The 18,379-nt window shown below is 42.7% G+C and overlaps 1 protein-coding gene across 15 annotated transcripts in view; it reads right to left on the minus strand.

The window, feature by feature from the left end:
* RYR3 (ryanodine receptor 3) overlaps positions 1 to 18,379 on the minus strand; it is a 630,986-nt gene that overhangs the window by 394,287 nt on the left and 218,320 nt on the right. For all 15 annotated transcript variants that reach the window (XM_050954773.1, XM_050954774.1, XM_050954771.1 and 12 more), the window contains 2 exons: positions 10,122 to 10,338; positions 9,778 to 9,882 (listed from right to left, as the gene is read on the minus strand). In XM_050954773.1, the coding sequence (XP_050810730.1) occupies positions 9,778 to 9,882; positions 10,122 to 10,338 (322 nt within the window). The remainder of the gene's footprint in view (positions 1 to 9,777; positions 9,883 to 10,121; positions 10,339 to 18,379) is intronic.

Here is an 18,379-nt window from a genome sequence, read left to right on the forward strand (position 1 = left end):
TAACTTACTGGACATCAGGGGTAATGCCCAAATTTTGCAGCCAGGAAGCCTTCCTCATTTGATTGCAGAGGCCGTCACCCTGGCCGAGATGCCTGCAATGTCTAGCGCAGACTACAAGGATATCTTAACCACCAAGCTGTCCTGAGTAACAAATGCCCAAAATTCCTCTTCCAAGACTTCATGCAGCTGGTCTGTGAACTCTGACACATCTGATCAGTTAACAAAATTGTACTTGGACAGAAAGGCTTGTTGGTTAGCAATTCATATCTGTAAGGAAGAGGAGGTGTAAATCTTCCTGTCCATGAGGTGCATGGTTTAGAGACCCTATCCTTGGGGGGGTGGACTTAAATCTGTCCTGCTGGGCTCTACCATTCACTGCAGTTACAACTATGGAATTTGGGGCTGGGTGGGAGTAAAACCCTTCAAATTCCTGCATAGGAAAGAAATAGCACTTTTCCATGCACTTAGTCACAGGCAGCACTGAAGCTAGCGTGCCTCAGAAGGCCTTAGGTGGTTCAAGGAGTGCATTGATAGGGAGGGTGACTCTCCCAGGGGAAGATAGTTACAGGATATTCACTCATTTGTGGGTGTTTTCTTGCAAGAACTCTGCTTGGGTCATGAGGGAAGCAGATGTATGCCACAAAAGGCTTTGGTATGCATTAAAATCCTCCACTATTAAAGGGAGGGATGAACAAGGCAGCATGGAATCATCCAGAGATGAAGACAAGGACGTTAACAGGGCTAAAGCCCAGGACTGATGGACTCAGATGAGATGAGTTTGGAGGCTCCACTGGGAGAATTACTGCCAGTGCCTGGGTCTGTGGTGGATTAATGGTCACCACGACAGACCTGGTTGGCGATCTTGCCTTTTAGCGTGATGACAAGCAGGACCTCTGCGACTACGGAGCATCCCACAGATTCCATGGAGGCCACTGGCATGGATAAAGCATTGGTGGCCAGAAGGCACCAGGCAGGTGCCTCTGTCCCAACCATAAGACATTTGCCAATCCCAATACCCATAACAGTCCATCGACAGCCCCTGATGCTGATCAGGCAATGTAGAGAGGGAGGATGACAACCTTAACTCAGACACCAAGGAGCCTTGGGAACCTGGGGATAAGGGCAGAGTGAGACCAGATGGAAGGAGTCAACAGTCTGACTCGTTCATTGCCCAGAACGAAGCGGGAAGTGGCGCTGCCAATGGAAGCAGTACCAAGCATGTTGGTTCCGGAAGCAGTGTCAACCCCAAAGTCAGCAGCAGTACTGAAACGTCTTATGGTGCCAATATTGAGGGAGGTGAAAGCTGCCTTGGTAATGTTTGCTGTATCGACTGCAGCAGTGCTGAGCTTCCCAATACCAATCCCAGTACTGGCCCTGTTTCCACAGCCTCTGGAAGGGGAACATTGGGGTGCAGTGCCAACAGACTCAAGGTTCAGCAGCTCAGTCAGTCAACAGGGTTCTAACTGATGCAATCCTGGCACAGTCCTGGACCAAAGGAGAGGTCAGAACTGAAAGGCAGAGGAGGTCTGTAGCTGCCTGGTATGCTACTGACATGGAAACAGTCAATACCAGCATTGTTGGTACTGGACTCAGCGGATGTCCAGAGGCTGAAATCAGAATCAATGGTGCAGGATTTCTAACCTTCCTACTTGGTACCAGGGAAGGGTTAGAGGTACCTACACCATCCCATGGGCTGGCACCAACTCCAAACCAGTCTGTGCTTTTCCTGGGGGAGACAGAAGAGTTCCTGTGGGAACTTAAGCAGTCTCAAATGATCTTATGCAACCTTTTCCTTGGCAAGGTCAACCAGGAACAGCACCTCTGTTTCTTTGGAGAGGTGCTTTCTTTGGAACACAAAGCAGCAGAACACTTGGAACTCCAGAGGTGATCTTCGACCTGACAAAGGTCGTAGTGCTGAAGCAGGCTGCATGGCCTATTTGAGCAGTTGCTGCTTTAGACAAAAGGTCCTGAGCCAAATGGTCCTTGAGTCTGTTTAAGTTAATGGAGATATACCTATCTCCTAGAACTGGAAGTGACCCCGAAGGGTCATCAAGTCCAGCCCCCTGCCTTCACTAGCAGGACCAAGTACTGATTTTGCCCCAGATCCCTAAGTGGCCCCCTCAAGAATTGAACTCACAACCCTAGGTTTAGTAGGCTAATGCTCAAACCACTGAGCTATCCCCATTTCTTGAACAATCTGCAGATCACACAATACTCTTTAATGTGTGCCATGCCAAAACAGAGCAAGAACTGCATGAGATAATTGCTTCCGCAGATGAAGGACAATGTTCAAACCCCGGTAAGGGCATCACCAAGAAAACTAAACCAATGCAACTAACCCTGAGGGTACTACTAACTATACACAACATGAGAAAAAAACTGAACTAGATGAAGTGTTCTGAGGTTAAGAACACACAGAGCTGCAACTCCGGCCATGGATGGTAAGAAGAGACCAGAGAGAGGGTCTGGAATGGAGAGCGGGTTGGGGGCAGCACTGCCTTATGTATCCAGGGGAGGGACTATGTCCACTTTAGACTTGAATCTGATTAACAGGGAATAACTGGCTGTGAATCTGAAGGATGAAGGCAATCTGGCTGAAAGTGATCATGTAATGATAGATTTCATGATTCTAAAGAAAGGAAGGAGGGAAAGCAGCAAAACAAGGACAAGAGAGCTCAGGAATGTTGGCAGTTTCTCAAGGAGATGATATTAAAGGCACAACTGCAAACTACACCAATGTAAAGAAAATATAAGAAGAATAGTAAGAGACCAATATGGCTCCATCGGGAGCTCTTTAATTACTTGAAAATCAAAAAGGAATCCTACAAAATATAGAAACAAGACCAAATTGCTAAGGAGGAGTACTGAAAAATAGCACAAACAAAATCAGAAAGGCTGAGGTACAAAACGAGTTACACCTATGTCATAAACAGATAGCTAAGGGTTAATGTTTCTTTCACCTGGAAAGGGGTAACAAACAACATATGACCAGAGGACCAATCAGGAAACAAGACTTTTTCAAATCTGGGTGGAGGGAAGTTTTGGGTGTGAGTCCTTTGTTCTTGTTCTGTTCTCTTTCTCGGCTCTGAGAGTGACCACCAGAATCTCCAGGCTTTCTAATCTTCTGTCTCCAAGTTGTAAGTACAAGGATAGTAAGACAATAGGTTTATATTATTTTTTTTTTGTATTTACATGTGTGTAGTTGCTGGAGTGTATTCTTTTTGGATAAGGCTGTTTATTCATTTTTCTTTTAAGCAATTGACCCTGTATATTGTCACCTTGATACAGAGACCCTTTTATGTCCTTTTTAATTCTTTTTATATAAAGCTTTCTTTTTAAGACCTGTTTGAGTGTTTTTCACTGGTTAAGGCTAAGAAAGGAAGGGAGGGGGAAAATCTCTTTGTGTTAGATTTACTAAGCCTGACTTTGTATACCCTCTGGGTGAGGGGGGAGAGAGATTAGATCTCTCGGTACTTGTGTTTCAAGGACTTGAAGCAGGGAGTATCCTAGGGTCCCCAGGGCGGGGAAATCTGGGAGGAGGTAAAGAGGGTGGAATCCCTTTGTTTAGATTCATGGAGCTTGAATCTGTATATCTCTCCAGGAACCCAGGGAGGGAACACCTGGAGGTGAGGAGGGGGAAGGGAAATGGTTTATTCCCCTTTGTTGTGAGACTCAAGGAATCTGAGTCTTGGGGTCCCCCAGGGAAGGTTTTGGGGAGACCAGAGTGAGCCAGACACACTAATCTTCTGGCTGGTGGCAGCGATATCAGATCTAAGCTGGTAATTAAGCTTTGGTGGTCTCATGCTAGCTTCTCATGTTCTGAATTCTAAGGTTCAGATCTGAGTAGGAGAGTTAGGACAATCTAGCAGGGGATATAAAAGACAGTAAAAAGCGGCTCTTTAAATATATGAGGAGCAACAGTAGATTCTTCACATAGTGGGAAAGGAGAGATAATAGCAAATAACATCAAGAAAACTGAGGTGTTTAATGCCTATTCTGCTTCAGTCTTCACTAAAGAGATTAATGTGACCAAATTCTCAACACAACTAATATTAACAACAATAGGGAAAGAACAGGTTAAAGAATATTTAGATACATTAGATGTATTCAAGTTGGCAGGGCCTGAAGAAATTCATCCTACGTTACTTAATGAACTACCTGAAGCAATCTCAGACCCTTTAGTGATTATCTGTAATAACTCATGGAGCATGGGTGAGTTCCCAGAGAACTGGGGAACATAAGAACAGCCATACTGGGTCAGACCAATAGTCCATCTAGCCCAGTATCCTATCTTCTGGAAGTGGCCAGTGCCAGAAGCTTCAGAGGAATTAATAGAACAAGGCAATTATTGAGTAACCCATATTGGGATTCCCTCCAACACCCTTTTTCCAGTTGGCTTCCCAAGAACTCAGTTTGACTCTAAACTTCATCACTTAGGCATTTTTATTTGGCATACAGCAACGTTGAGTTGATCAGATTAAAATGGGATGGGGGTAGATGCACGGTACAACACAGCTCCAAAGTTCCAGATAAACTCTCCCTTTACAACTTTACATATTTTATTGCATTCACTATACATTGCATCACAAATTCTTGGACTGGATTGGTTACTTTGCAGAAACCAACCCCTGTACAGCATGTTCTGTTCACACATTATCCACGTTCAACATTATTCTTTACCTCATCTTTACACTCCTGGTTTCTCTTGTCCATTGTTTTCTTGTTCATAGAAAATGGTTCCCTGGGCATTCCCCCTCTTATCTTAGCTAGCTCAGACATTGTCTTTTAGCTTACTGACCCATTTACTTATCTGAGCAAAAACATTCTGTTTTCAGCCCTATTATTTATTTATCTCCTTAACCCTGTCTTCCAAAGAATGAGCCCCCTCGCCCATACCTTCAATTATTCATGTCAGGCCAGACCTGGCCTATCTACATTCCACTGCCTTCCCTCTGCACCCTTTTCTACATAATTCATCCTCTGTCAATCAGTCCGAGCTTCTAACAGTTGGATTTTTAGCGACAGCTGGAGCTGAGGTTGCATCCCTGATCATGCATCCCTGATTGCCATTGATGGACCTATTGTCCGGTTATATCAGAAGGAGTATAGGAGTCACTGGATGTGATTTATTTAATCCACAACTTTATTAACAACTGTCTGGGAGTACCTGGAAGATAAAAGTGTAAACTGCAGGTAACGCCATGATCATTTCAATATCTACCTGGGGGGGCTTTTGTCAGCTCCGCCCCTCCCCCCTTTTCATCCTGATCCCCAGCTAGTTCGCTGTTGGGACCTTACCATTCACCCCCACCAAATGAGGGTTAAGGTCAGCTATAAAGGAGGAGAGGAGTTGCCTCCCTGCTGTGTCTGTCATAAGAGCCCCAAACCCTAGCATTCTCACTCCTTTAGAAACACCTCTTTTAAATCCTTTATCAAATCATTTATTGGATCACTGTTGCCCTTCTCCACAGAGTACCTGCACTGGGCATCCACCCTATGCTTACATGCTGAGTTGCAACATCATAGGCTAACTCCCATTCCATGCTAGACCCAACTATGCCCCCTCTATTGGTCAATCTGATGGTGAGGGGAAAAATCCTTACTCCCCCCCAACCCTCTGAGAAAGCAGCAACTAGTGTAGTGCCTACAGCAGATCCTGACCAAACTTGGTATTTTGCCTCTTTCAAGGATGGGTGTTGGTCTGGGTGAAAAGGGGCTTCTTCTGCTTGGTTTGGCACCTGTATACACCCACCCCTCTCTTCCAGTCACCTAGGGGGAATGAGTCAGTGATGCCTGTGCCTCTTTGTCCTTAAAGAGGAATACCCCTTTCCCCCAGCAAGCCAGACAATAGCCCACTGTTTAACGTGTGGTGTGGTCATCCTCCATCAACTTTATCTACTTCGTTTTTTAATGCAGTTATATTTGTGGCATTCACATGTCCTTGCAATGAGTTCTAGAGGGTGGCTGTGCACTCCGTGAAGAAGAAAACTGTCCTTTTGTTTGTTTTAAACAACTGCCTACTAATTTTATTGCATAACCCCTAATTCTTGTGTTAAGTGAAGGGGTAAACTATACTCCTCTATTCATTTTCTCCATACCATTCATGATTTTATAGACCTCTATCATATCCCCCCTCAGTCATCTCTTTTCCAAACTGAAGAGTCCCTTGTAATTGCTCCTTGTATGGATGCTGTTCCATACCCCCAATCATTTTTGTTACCCTTCTCTGTACTTTTTCCAATTTTAATGTATATTTTTTGAGATGGAAAAACCAGAACTGCACACAGTATTCAAGATGTGGGTGTACTAGGGATTTATGTAGTTGAATTATGATATTTTCTGTTTTATCATCTATCCTTTTCCTAATGGTTCCTAGCATGTTTTCCAGGACCTATCCACAACGACTCCACAATCTCTTTCTTGAGTGGTAAGAGCTGATTTAGACCCCACCATTTTATATAGTTGGGATTATTTTTTCCAATATGCACTACTTTGCACTTAACATTGAATTTCCTCAGTCATTTTGTCACCCAGTCATCCAATTTTGTGAGATCCATTTGTAACCCTGTGCAGTCACCTTTGGACTTAACTATCTTGAATAATTTTGTATCATATTCAAACTTTGACACCTCACTGTGTATCCCTTTTTCCAGATCATTTATGGATATGTTGAACAATACAGACCCCAGTTACTGATCCTTGGAGGACTCCACTATTTACCTCTCTCCATTGTGAAAACTGACCATTTATTCCTACCTTTTGTTTCCGATCTTTTAATTGTTACTATTCCATGAGAGGACTTTCCCTCTTATCCCATGACTAATTAGTTTGCTTAATAGCCTTTTGTGAGGGACCTTGCCAAAGGTTTTCTGAAAGCCCATATACTTGTTGTCATCTTCAAAGAATTCTAAAAGATTAGTGAGACATGATTTCCACTTACAAAAGCCATGCTGACTCTTCACTGACATATCATGTTTATCTATGTGTCTGATAATTCTGTTTTTTAATTATAGTTTCAACCAATTTTCCTGGTACTGAAGTTGGGTTTACTGGCTTGTAATTGCCAGGATCCCCTCAGGAGCCTTTTTAAAATATCAGCATTATGTTAGCTACTTTACAGTCTTCTGGTACAGAGGCTGATTTAAGCAATAGGTTAATATATCACAGTTATTAATTCTGCAATTACCTTCTGGTATTGGTGATTTATTATTGCTTAATTTATCAATTCATTCCAAAACCACCTCTACCGACACCTCAGTCTGGGACAGTTTCTCAGATTCATCACCTAAAAAGAATGGATCAGGTGTGGGAATCTCCCCCATTTCTGCAGTGAAGACTGATGAAAAGAATTTAGATTCTCCACAACAGCCTTGTCTCCCTTGCGTCACCTGTAACACCTCAATTGTCCAGTAGACCCACTGACTATTTGGCAAGCTCCCTGCTTATGATGTACTTTACAAAATTGCTATTTGTTTTTGTCCTTTGCTAGTTCCTCTTTAAATTCTTTCTTGGACTGCTTTATTACACTTTTACACTTGACTGGCCAGAGTTTATTTTCCTTCCTATTTTCCTCACTAGGATTTGATTTCCAACTTTTAAAAGATGCCCTTTTTTCCTTAAATGCCTGGTTTACTCTGCTGTTTAGCCGTGGTGGCATTTTATTGGTCCTCCATGATTTTTTTGGGGGGATACATTTAATTTGAGCCTCTATTACAGTGTTTTTAAATAGTCTCCATGTAGTTTGCAAGCATTTCACGCTCAGGTCTGTTCCTCTTAACTTCCATTTAACTAGATCCTCATTTTTCACTAGCTTTCCTTTTTGAAGTTAAATGCTACTGTGGAGTGTTTCTTGGTCACTTCTCCCTCTACAAAGATTTTTCAATTTAATTAAATTATGGCTGCTATTACCAAGAGGTTAATCTATATTCCCCTCTTGAACCAAACTCTAATCAAAGTAGCAGTTATTTACGATGTCTAGTAATTGTATCTCTTCCAGTGGTCGCATGTACCCAGTCAGTATGAGCAGGGCCAGCTCTAGCCATTTCGCCGCCCCAAGCACAGCGGCACGCCGCAGGGGGCGCTCTGCCGCTCGCCGGTCCCGTGGCTCCGGTGGATCTCCCGCAGGCGTCCCTGCGGATGCTCCACCGGAGCCGCAGGACCGGCGGATCCTCCGCAGGCACGCCTGCGGAAGGTCCACCGGAGCTGCCTGCTGCCCTCCCGGCAACCGGCAGAGCGCCCTACGCGGCATGCCGCCCCAAGCACGCACTTGGTGCGCTGGGGCCTGGAGCCGGCCCTGAGTATGAGGAAAATTGAAATACCCCATTATTACCGTGCTTTCTGCTTTCGTAGCCTCTCTAATCTCCCTGAGAAATCATGTCTTTAAAGCTATCTTTGAAAATGGGAAGAGCATCCAAAAGTCAGCCTAACTTTAATAGCGGGAAATATACTGAAACAAATTATTAAACAATCAAGTGGTAAGCACATTGAAGATAATAGAGTTATAAGTAATAGCCAACATGGATGTGTCAAGAACAAATCATGCCAAACCAACCTAATTTCCTTAAATAAAAGGATTACTGGCCTAGTGGATTGGGGGGAATCTGTAGACATATTACACCTTGATTTTAGAAAGGCTTTTGACACAATTCCACATGACAGTCTCAAAAGAAAATTACCATAAAATGGATGCACAACTGATTGATAGACTGTACTCAAAGAATAGTTATCAATGATTCACTGTTAAACTGGGATGATATATGTAATGGGGCCTTATAGGGGTCTGTCCTGGATCTGGTACTATTCAATATCTTCATTTATGACTTGGAAAATAAAGTGGAGAATATGCTTATGAAAAGTGTGGATGACACCAAACTGGGAGAGGGTGCTAGTACTTTGGAGAAGAGGATTAGAATTCAAAATGGCCTTGACAAATTGGACAATAGGTCTGATATAAAAAAGATGAAATTCAATAAAGATAAGTGAAAAGTACAACACCTAGGAAGGCAAAATCAAATGTACAACTACAAAATGGGAAATAACTGGCTAGGCAATAGTACTAATTAAAAGGATCTGTGGGTTATACTAGATCACAAATTGAATATGAATCAGCAATGTGATACAGTTGTAGAAAAGATCAATATCATTCTAGGGTGTATTAACAGGAATGTTGTATGCAAGACATGGGAAGTAACTGTCCCCACTGATGAGGTCTCAGGTGGAGCACTCTGTTTAGTTCTGGGTACAACACTTGAAGAAAAATATGGACAAAGTGGAGAGAGTCCAGAGGAGAACAATAAAAATCATAAAATTTTTAGAAAGCCTAACCTATGAGGAAAAACTGGGCAAGTTTAATCTTAGAATAGAAAACTGAAGAGAGAACTGAGAAGAGTCTTCAAGTACATTAAGGGCTGTTATACAAAGGACAGTGATAAATTGTTCTCCATGTTCACTGAAAGTAAGACAAGAAGTAATGGGCTTAATCTGTAGCAAGGGAGATTTAGGTTAGATATTAGAAAAAACTTTTAAACTATAAGGATATTTAAGTACTGAACTAGGCTTCCAAGGGAGGTTGTAGAATCCTAGTCAGTGAAAGGTTTCAAGAACAAACTTAACAAACACCTGTCAGCGATGAGCTAAGTATACTTGGTCCTGCTTCAGCACCGAGGACTGGACCTCTCAAGGTCCTTTCCAATCCTACATTTCTATCATTCTGTGATACAGTCTTAATAGTTGGTGGTACTACCAACTTCACATATAATAAATACTCTCACTTCTTACCTTGCCATAGGTCCAGCCAAGCTCTATTTTATTCATTCCCCATAGTTCATGGATATTTTCAGCCAACTTGTCCCTGATCTTTTCAAGGTGAAGAGGCAAAACAATCTAAGAAGAAAATATTTCAAGATTCAACGAGAGAGAAGAGACTCAGTAATGTCCAACTTTCCTAAAATACTTCAACTATAACAACTGACACCAAGATTATTTAACATATCATTAAATACTGTATTGCACACCAGTATATTGCTAAGAGAGGATACATGCTGGCCTAAATTTTTTAGTGCTCATTTTAAGATTCTGGGTAAGATGAATTTTACACTTCCATTATTGTAAAGTAGACATACCTGAGTAGTGTCTATCGGACAAGGGATGAAAGAAGCTTGGGAGAGGAATTGTGTTGTACCCAGCAAATCCCTAACTCCATCAGAATCTCTCTTATACACTTTTACTGGTTCCAATTTCATCTTCTCTTTTGGAAGCAAAGCTTCATAGCACGGAGCATACCCAGTGGGAGGCAGGAACTTAAACTCTCCGTGACGTCCACCCAGTAGGAAACGAACCCTATACAATTTTGAATGAAAAAGTGCAACATTTAAATAACAGCCTATATTAACACAGCAAATGGGTCAATTGGAAACAAACTTCAATTTTGGTATCTTTTAAAAAATAGAAATCTATAAAGATTTTGATACAATACTTAAGTTTAAGAAATCCCTAAGAATTTATTAAGCACTAATGTTAGTTGATACTATATATAGTAAAAATATAAGTCTACAAACTAATTAAAATATTTATGCTTTGGTAAATGCAAAACTTGACTATTTAACTCAAATCTCTATTCTCAAATATATCTGTGTCATTCTTTAAATAAATATCTACATTTTGAGTGGGATTTTTAAAAGCAGGTAAGTGATTTAGAAGCACAATTCCAAGCTTCAATAGGACTTGTGCTCCAAAGTCACTGAAGAACTTTTGAAAATCCCACGCTAAATTATCAGCCTAAGCTTTCCTTTTATCTACGATGAACTGAGTAATCACAATAACCCTGTGCAACAACTAAACCAACAAAATTACTTCACTGCGAATATCATCATTGTAGGTTTGAGTCATGATCCTCATTGAAGTCTCTATTAACATAAATTGTTCTCCAGTTCTCCTCAGCCATATATTTTTAATGTAAATTTAAGAGTATGGTGGTAAATGAAATAAAGGTAGTAAAAGAAAAGCTACCAATGTACATGTGTGAACTGACCCCACATCAATAAGGACTAAAAGCAATAACCATCTACTGGCTGCTTGATTGAGTGGCCTGCATGAAATCAGTTAGTGTCTGCAGTTAATTTCATGGTGAACAGATGTCCACACCATCAAAATACTATAAAAACTGATACTAATTGGCCCATTTGTTTGCAGTGCAAGGAAGAGGCTCGAGGCTGAACAATAGGTACAGAGAATGAACTACATATGCTGTATAACAACTGAAGATTAGTAGCAGGGCAATGTGAGCAAGACCATAATAATGTTGCTGATTTGTCTACACCTCTTTTGGGGATAAATAAAAGTGTTCTATCTACAGGACCATCAGCCCAGCACCTTTCATGGATATTAAAATTCCTTCAAAAAAAAAAAACCCAAACAATGAAACACCTGATTCCCAACTAAGATGAAATATCAAAATAAACCTAAGAAACATTTTCATAGCTGGAAGATGCGTTTCAGCCAAATACATACATGCTCTGTTTCTGAAACCATATAATTCATTGAAATTAGATGTGCGAGTGTGTGTGTGGGGGGGGTGTAGTGAGGCAGTGGGATATCCCACAGGCACGCGGAGGAACAAACCTCCCCTAGCACCAATGTGGGCAGAGCCAGTGTGTCCTATGCCAGCTCCCTAGAGGCCATGGCACAGGACAGGAAGTAGGAAAGCCACGCTGCAAAGTTCAGTTGAAAGCCAGCTGCCGGAGAGGCCAGACGCCTGTGGCCTAGCTCTGGGCTGGGAAACGCCGGAGGGCCATGGCCAACCTGAGGACTGGCCAAGGCGGCCAACCTGAGGACTGGCCGGGCCAGCCACGCCTACCCATGGCCAGCTACCCCAAGGAGGAGCCGCGCCTGCCCCTTACCAGCTACCTCGAGGAGCAGCCAAGCCTACCCTTCGCTAGTTACGCAGAGGAACTGATGGTGCTGGAAACCGCCGAGGATGCCAGCCAAACCCAGATACCTTACAAGGGGGAGTTCGGAAGTAGCCCGGGGGCAGCCGACCCTGGCCTGGCTGCAGCAGGACCAGAACCAATGTCAGTGTGTTGCGGTCAGGATCCCCAGCTGAGCAAGTCTTCTGCCGCTGCTAGGGCCCCAGGCTGGGATGCAGTGGAGCAGGTGGGCCTGCATCCCCCCTGCCACCCTACTCATGGGTGGAAGTCTCCCCTCACACCAGACGCTCAAAAGTCTGAGCTCCTGACTGTGTGTTTGCTGCTCCGCCCTGACCTAGGGCCAGGGCTCATACTGAACTATTGGTTCAGCCCGTGCTTACTCGATCAGGGGAGAGCAAATTATGGCCCATGGGCCAGATCCAGCCTATCAGGGCTTTGGATCCTGCCCATGGGATTGCCAGCCCCATGGTGTAGCAGGGCTAAGGCAGGCTCACTGCCTGCCCTGGTCCCGCATCACTCCTGGAAGCAACTGGCATCACATCCCTACAGCCCCAGAAGGGAGGAGGGGCAAGAGGGCTCTATGCGCTGCCCTCGCCTGCGGGTACCACCCCTGAAGCTCCTATTGGCTGCGGTTCTCTGTTCCCCGCCAATGGGAGCTGCGGGGGGCAGTGCCTGCAGGCGAGGGCAGTGCATAGAGCCCTCTGCTCATCCTCATCCCCAGGGGCCGCAGGAACATGGTGCCAGCCACTTCCAGGAGTGGCACACAGCCTGGGCAGGCGGGCAGGCAGGCAGGGAGCCTGCCTTAGCCTTGCTATGTGCCACTCAAAGTAAGTGGTACCGAGCTGGAGCCCGCACCCAGAACCCCTCCTGCACCCCAACCCCCTACCCTGAGCCCCCTGTCGCACCCCAACCTCCTGCCCTGAGCCCCCTCCCGCACTCTGCACCCCTTCCTACACCTTAACCCCCTGTCCTGAGCCCCCTACTCCCTGCCCTGAGCCCCTCCAGCACTCTGCATCCTCTCCTGCACCCAACACCCTGCCCTGAGCCCCCTGCAACATCACGCACCCCTCATGCATCCCAACCCCCTGCCCGGAGCCGCCTCCCGCACCCAACCCCCTGCCCGGAGCCGCCTCCTGCACCCTGCACTCCTACCTGCATCCCAACCCCATGCTCCAGCCCTACATTAATGGCCCTGCATGCAATTTCTTCACCCAGATATGGCCCTCAGGCCAAAAAGTTTGCCCACCTCTGTACTCGATTAATAATAAAGCCTTCCTAATTGTTTCATTCATGCTTATGTCTATGGACAATGAAAATTGGATAACAAATCTTACTGTTAACACTACCTCTTAATTTTGTTCATACCATAAAACCATAAATTCAATGAAACCATCACCCTATTTAAAATGTAGCTGATTATTTTATCACTAATCAAAAACATTGCTGATATAGTAACTGAAGCAATGTATACAAAGGCTAGAAATATAAAGTATTTCTTTATGGGTGGATTCTCTACAAAACTCATGCTATTTAGTATAAGACAATTACATTCTTCACAGATGAATATTTATCTCAGCAACAATCCCTGACAAATTGATCACTATAAGCTGTAAATAATTAGGTTAATAAGTAACCAGAACCAAGGTTAGTTGACAATAAAAGAAAACAAACTGCAACACTACCACCAATGAATTTTGGAATATTGTGACTGTTATAGATATTTAAGTGTTAGTTTAAAAAAGTTTTTCAATATAGCTAAGATGGTACAGAATTTAACTGTAATTAGAAAGAGATGTAATAGCATTAAAAGGCATGAGTTATAATACAAATCATAAGCACTACAAGAGTAATATATAAGAACTAGTCAATATTTTTCATAAATCAAAGCTATTATTCTAAACTCACAGTTTTACGATATAAAATACGATGCAGACTCAACAATCTAAGTTTAACACCTTATTTTCACTTTTATATAGGAATTTTCATATTGGTGAAAAGACATAAAAGAATGAATAAGAAACAGCAATTTGCTGTACTCAGCTCATGAGGCTCAAACCAACTCCCAGTGAAGTCTGTGGGATCTGGAGCAGACCCTTATTGTAGACACACCTATTTATCTAAGAGCTTTCCTGCTTGTACTTCAGCTTCTCTTGCTTTATCATGCAGTATCATCACATGTCTGCATTTAAAGCAACACAATCTTTTGTCACAGAACTATTATTTTGCAAATTCAGTATTATGACTTCACTGAAGGATCACACAAGAGGAAAAAATGGACAGTCAAATTTATTTTAATCTAGAGAGATAACTGGTAATTAGGAAAAGAGAAAGGAATAGTACTATCTATTATTTTAGGCAAATAATCCAATGACTAACAAATAAAGGCAGCTGCAGTGAGTAATTTGTATATTAGTATCAGTGCTACTGGATGACTATTCTAAGTATAAACACTGTCAAGATTCTCAGAGGTTTTATATGGGTCATCTTTTGTAATGGCATGTGGGGCAGAGAGAAAGAAAGAATATTTTTAAGGAGGTAAATGTTGTCAATTCAGAAGGACTCCAAAAGGGAACAAAATGGATTGACTAAAAGTTCCAAAACTATGATTATTGCTACTATTTGCACAATGGCAGGGATTTTACAGACACATAAAAGGATACAATACCTGCCCTAAAGATATAATAACCTAGGAAGCTCACTGGTAATATGTGACAACAGATGCACAGATAAAGATTTTGTGGAAAATGTTGAAATTTTCTGATGAGAAAAAATATCCCCCTCTCTCCCCAGTTTCTGGTTTTCAAAACTTAAGGTTTTTCAGTCATGGGGTTCTTCCCCTTCTCTTTTTTTGGTCTTTCCCCCATTTATTCTTTTCTCTCCATGTTGTCACTGAAAAAAGGAAGTAAAGAAAGTGAAAGGGTAGAAAAAACCTACTGAAAAACAAATATTTCAGATTTTCAGTTTTTTTTTAATAGAAAAAGTCAGAAAACTTGAACAAGCAAAACGTCTATCAAAAACTTGTGTTTCACAAAAGGATATTTTTTGTTATAGAAGGTTTGGATGAAAAAAATTTAACCAACTCTAATAAAGTGCTGGGAGCTGTAGAACTACAGGCATACTAACACCCTCCAGTGTTAGCTAAAACTAGCACTTTCACTTTTCATAGATTCATACAGTTTAAAACTAGTCAGGACCATTAGATTATCTAGTCGGACCTATTAAGGTACTTATATATTTTCATCAAGTCATCTCTCAATCTTATTTTTAATACTCAAAACAGATTGAACTCTAAGTCTCTCACTGCAAGTCATTTTCTCTATTCTTTGAATAACTTTTGTGGCTCTTTTCTGTACCATCTACAATTTAAAATTCTTTTAAAATTGAGGACACCACAGCTGGATGCGGTATTATTATTTATTTGTATTTCTGTTGCAACTAAGAGTCCTAGTCATCAGAAGTGGATTTGGGTTTAGTGGGGCCCCTGGGCCAGAGCAAGTGTGGCCCCTCCCCATCCCTTCCACCTGAAGTCATCTCCCCGATACGCTCTGCTTGCCCAGTCCTCCATCCGGGAAGCAGGGTTGGGGCACAGGGGCTTGCTCTGCTCTTATTATTAATGATCTGGATGATGGGATGGATTGCACCCTCAGCAAGTTCGCAGATGACACTAGGCTGTGGGGAGAGGTAGATATGCTGGAGGGTAGGGATAGGATCCAGAGTGACCAACACAAAAAATCTGATGAGGTTCAATAAGGACAAGTGCAGAGTCCAGCACTTAGGACGGAAGAATCCCATTCACCACTACAGGCTGGTAACTGACTAGCTAAGCAGCAGTTCTGCAGAAAAGGACCTGGGGATTACAGTGGATGAGAAGCTGGATACAAGTCAGAAGTGTGCCCTTGTTGCCAAGAAGGCTAACGGCATATTGGGTTGCATTAGTAGGAGCATTGTCAGCAGACTGAGGGAAGTGATTATTCCCCTCTATTCGGCACTGTTGAGGCCACATCTGGAGTATTGTGTCCAGTTTTGCTCCCCACTTCCTCCTAGATAGGATGTGGACAAATTGGAGAGAGTCCAGTGGAGGGCAACAAAAATGATTAGAGGGTAGGGTGCATGACTTATGAGCAGAGGCTGAGGAAACTGGGCTTGTTTTGTCTGCAGAAGAGAAGACTGGGGGGGGGGTGAGATTTGATAGCAGCCTTCAACTACCTGAAGGGGGGTTCCAGAGATGATGGAGCTAGGCTGTTCTCAGCAGTGTCAGATGACAGAACAAGAAGCAATGGTCTCAAGTTGCAGTGGGAGAGGTCTAGGTTAGATATTAAGAAAACTTATTTCACTAGGAGGGTGGTGAAGTACTGGAATGGGTTACCTAGGGAGGTGGTAGAATCTCCTTCTTTGGAGGTTTTTAAGGCCTGGCTTGACAAAGCCCTGGCTGGAATGACTTAGTTGGTGTTGGTCCTGCTTTGAGCAGGGGGTTGGACTAGATGACCTCCTGAGGTCTCTTCCAACCCTAATCTTCTATGATTCTATGCTCTGCCCAACCAGTGCTCCATCCAGGGAGTGGGTTTAGGGCACTGGGGCCTTCCCCGCTGCACTCATCCACCCAGTGCTCCTGCGGGGAAGTGGGGCAAACCCTAACACCCTGACCCCACTCCCCGGATAGAGCACCGGGTGGGCAGAGCGGGGCAATCCCCCATGCCCCAACCCCACTGCCTGGATGGAGTGCCAGGTGGGTGGGTGAAGTCCTCACACCCTGACTCTGCTCCCTGGCAAGAGTGCTGGGCGAGCAGAGCGGGTCAGGACATGGGGGGTGCTCATTTTTCCAGAGCACCCCAATTGGCCAGGGCCCCTGGGCACGGGCCCCAGTGGCCAATCTGCCACTGCTGGTCATGGACCAAGACCCTACTGTGCTAGGCATATTTCATTATCAGTTTCATACCAGTGCCATATACACAGAAGTAAAATCACCTTATTAGTCCCTTGTTTATATATCCAAGGGTCACATCTGCCCTTTTTCTCACACTTTTGCACTAGGAGCATGCGTTCAGTTGCTTATCCATTCTGATCCCCTAAATCCTGTAAGTATGGCCTATGTTTCTTGTTCTATATGTAAAAATTTACATTTTGCTGTGTTAAAACATATTTTGTTTGAATGGACCTAGATTACCACGTGATCTAGATTGCTCTGAATAACTGCTCTGTCCTCATCAGTATTCAACACTCTGCAGAAGATATAAAAATTGGCAAATTTAATCAGCAGTATTTTATATTTACTTCAAGATCATTGACAAAAATGTTGAATTCCTAAAGAACCTCACTAGAAATATCTCCATTTGATGATGATTGTCCACTGACAACTACATTTTGAGTTTAGCCAGTTCTTAATCCATTTAACTTATGTTTTACTGATGTTGCATATGCTTTACTGATATCACATAGTCCTAATTTTTAAATCATAATGTTGTGTTGTAGTAAATCAAACATCTTAGAAAAGTTTAAGTAAATTATACTTATGAAGTTACCTTTATCAACCAAACTTTTATCTCTCTTTTACTTTTATCCCATGCATATGTGTGAATGGCTTTGTAATGAACTATGGATTATATTATATTATATTATTTTATACCCAACACACTCCTAACCCTTTTCCATGATAGGCCAATCTGGCAAATTAGAAACAAAAGTGTGACAGGTGCCTGTTCCCATATAGTTACAATGACAGAGAGTGAGGCAGATTCAGAAAGAAGAAAAAAGAACAAAAAAGATGTATGAAAAAAGTAATAAGCTGGAGCTGGAGACAGAACAACAGTGGAATGAGAACGGAGACTATCCAAAACCTTTCCCCCCCTACAAACTTAAACATCATTCAAGAATTCACATCTACCAGGTTCCATCCTTTTTTTTTATATAGTGTTTTCACTTCTATGGCTTTCTTCTAATTTTGCTGTTGTTCTCTTTTCTTCTCTCTCTTTTTTTTGTTCCTTTTCCTGCATTCCTATTCTCCTCTAGCTTTTTTACTGCTCTTTTCTTCTTTGTTTTTACTTTCACTCTGCTTCTGTTCATTTCAACTTGCGTGCATCCCCTTTTCCTTCCTATCTGCTTTCATTGAACACATGAAGAATGAGTGCAAGCATCAGAAAATTAGTTATATCTGATGCTGGTATTCCTTCCTTCTAGGTTCATTTACTGCACTACATTGTCAGCATTAAATCACCATCCTACCTGTATTTAGCAGCCCTGTTGTAATTCTGAGGTTAAAGCCTGAAATTGTTTCTCACTCACAGAACTGATCTCTGTGTAGGAAAGGGGGTGAACATCTTTATGGGAAAATTTCCACTAGCACTTTGCTCTTGCTAAAGGGGAGACCACTGTCATCAACATGGTATGTTTCATAAGATCTTCCAACATATTTTCCTTAGTGTAGATATTCCCATTACATTTGCCTATCTCCATTCACT

The sequence above is a fragment of the Gopherus flavomarginatus genome, chromosome 5 (assembly GCF_025201925.1).
Source record: "Gopherus flavomarginatus isolate rGopFla2 chromosome 5, rGopFla2.mat.asm, whole genome shotgun sequence".
NCBI classification, from domain to species: domain Eukaryota; kingdom Metazoa; phylum Chordata; order Testudines; family Testudinidae; genus Gopherus; species Gopherus flavomarginatus.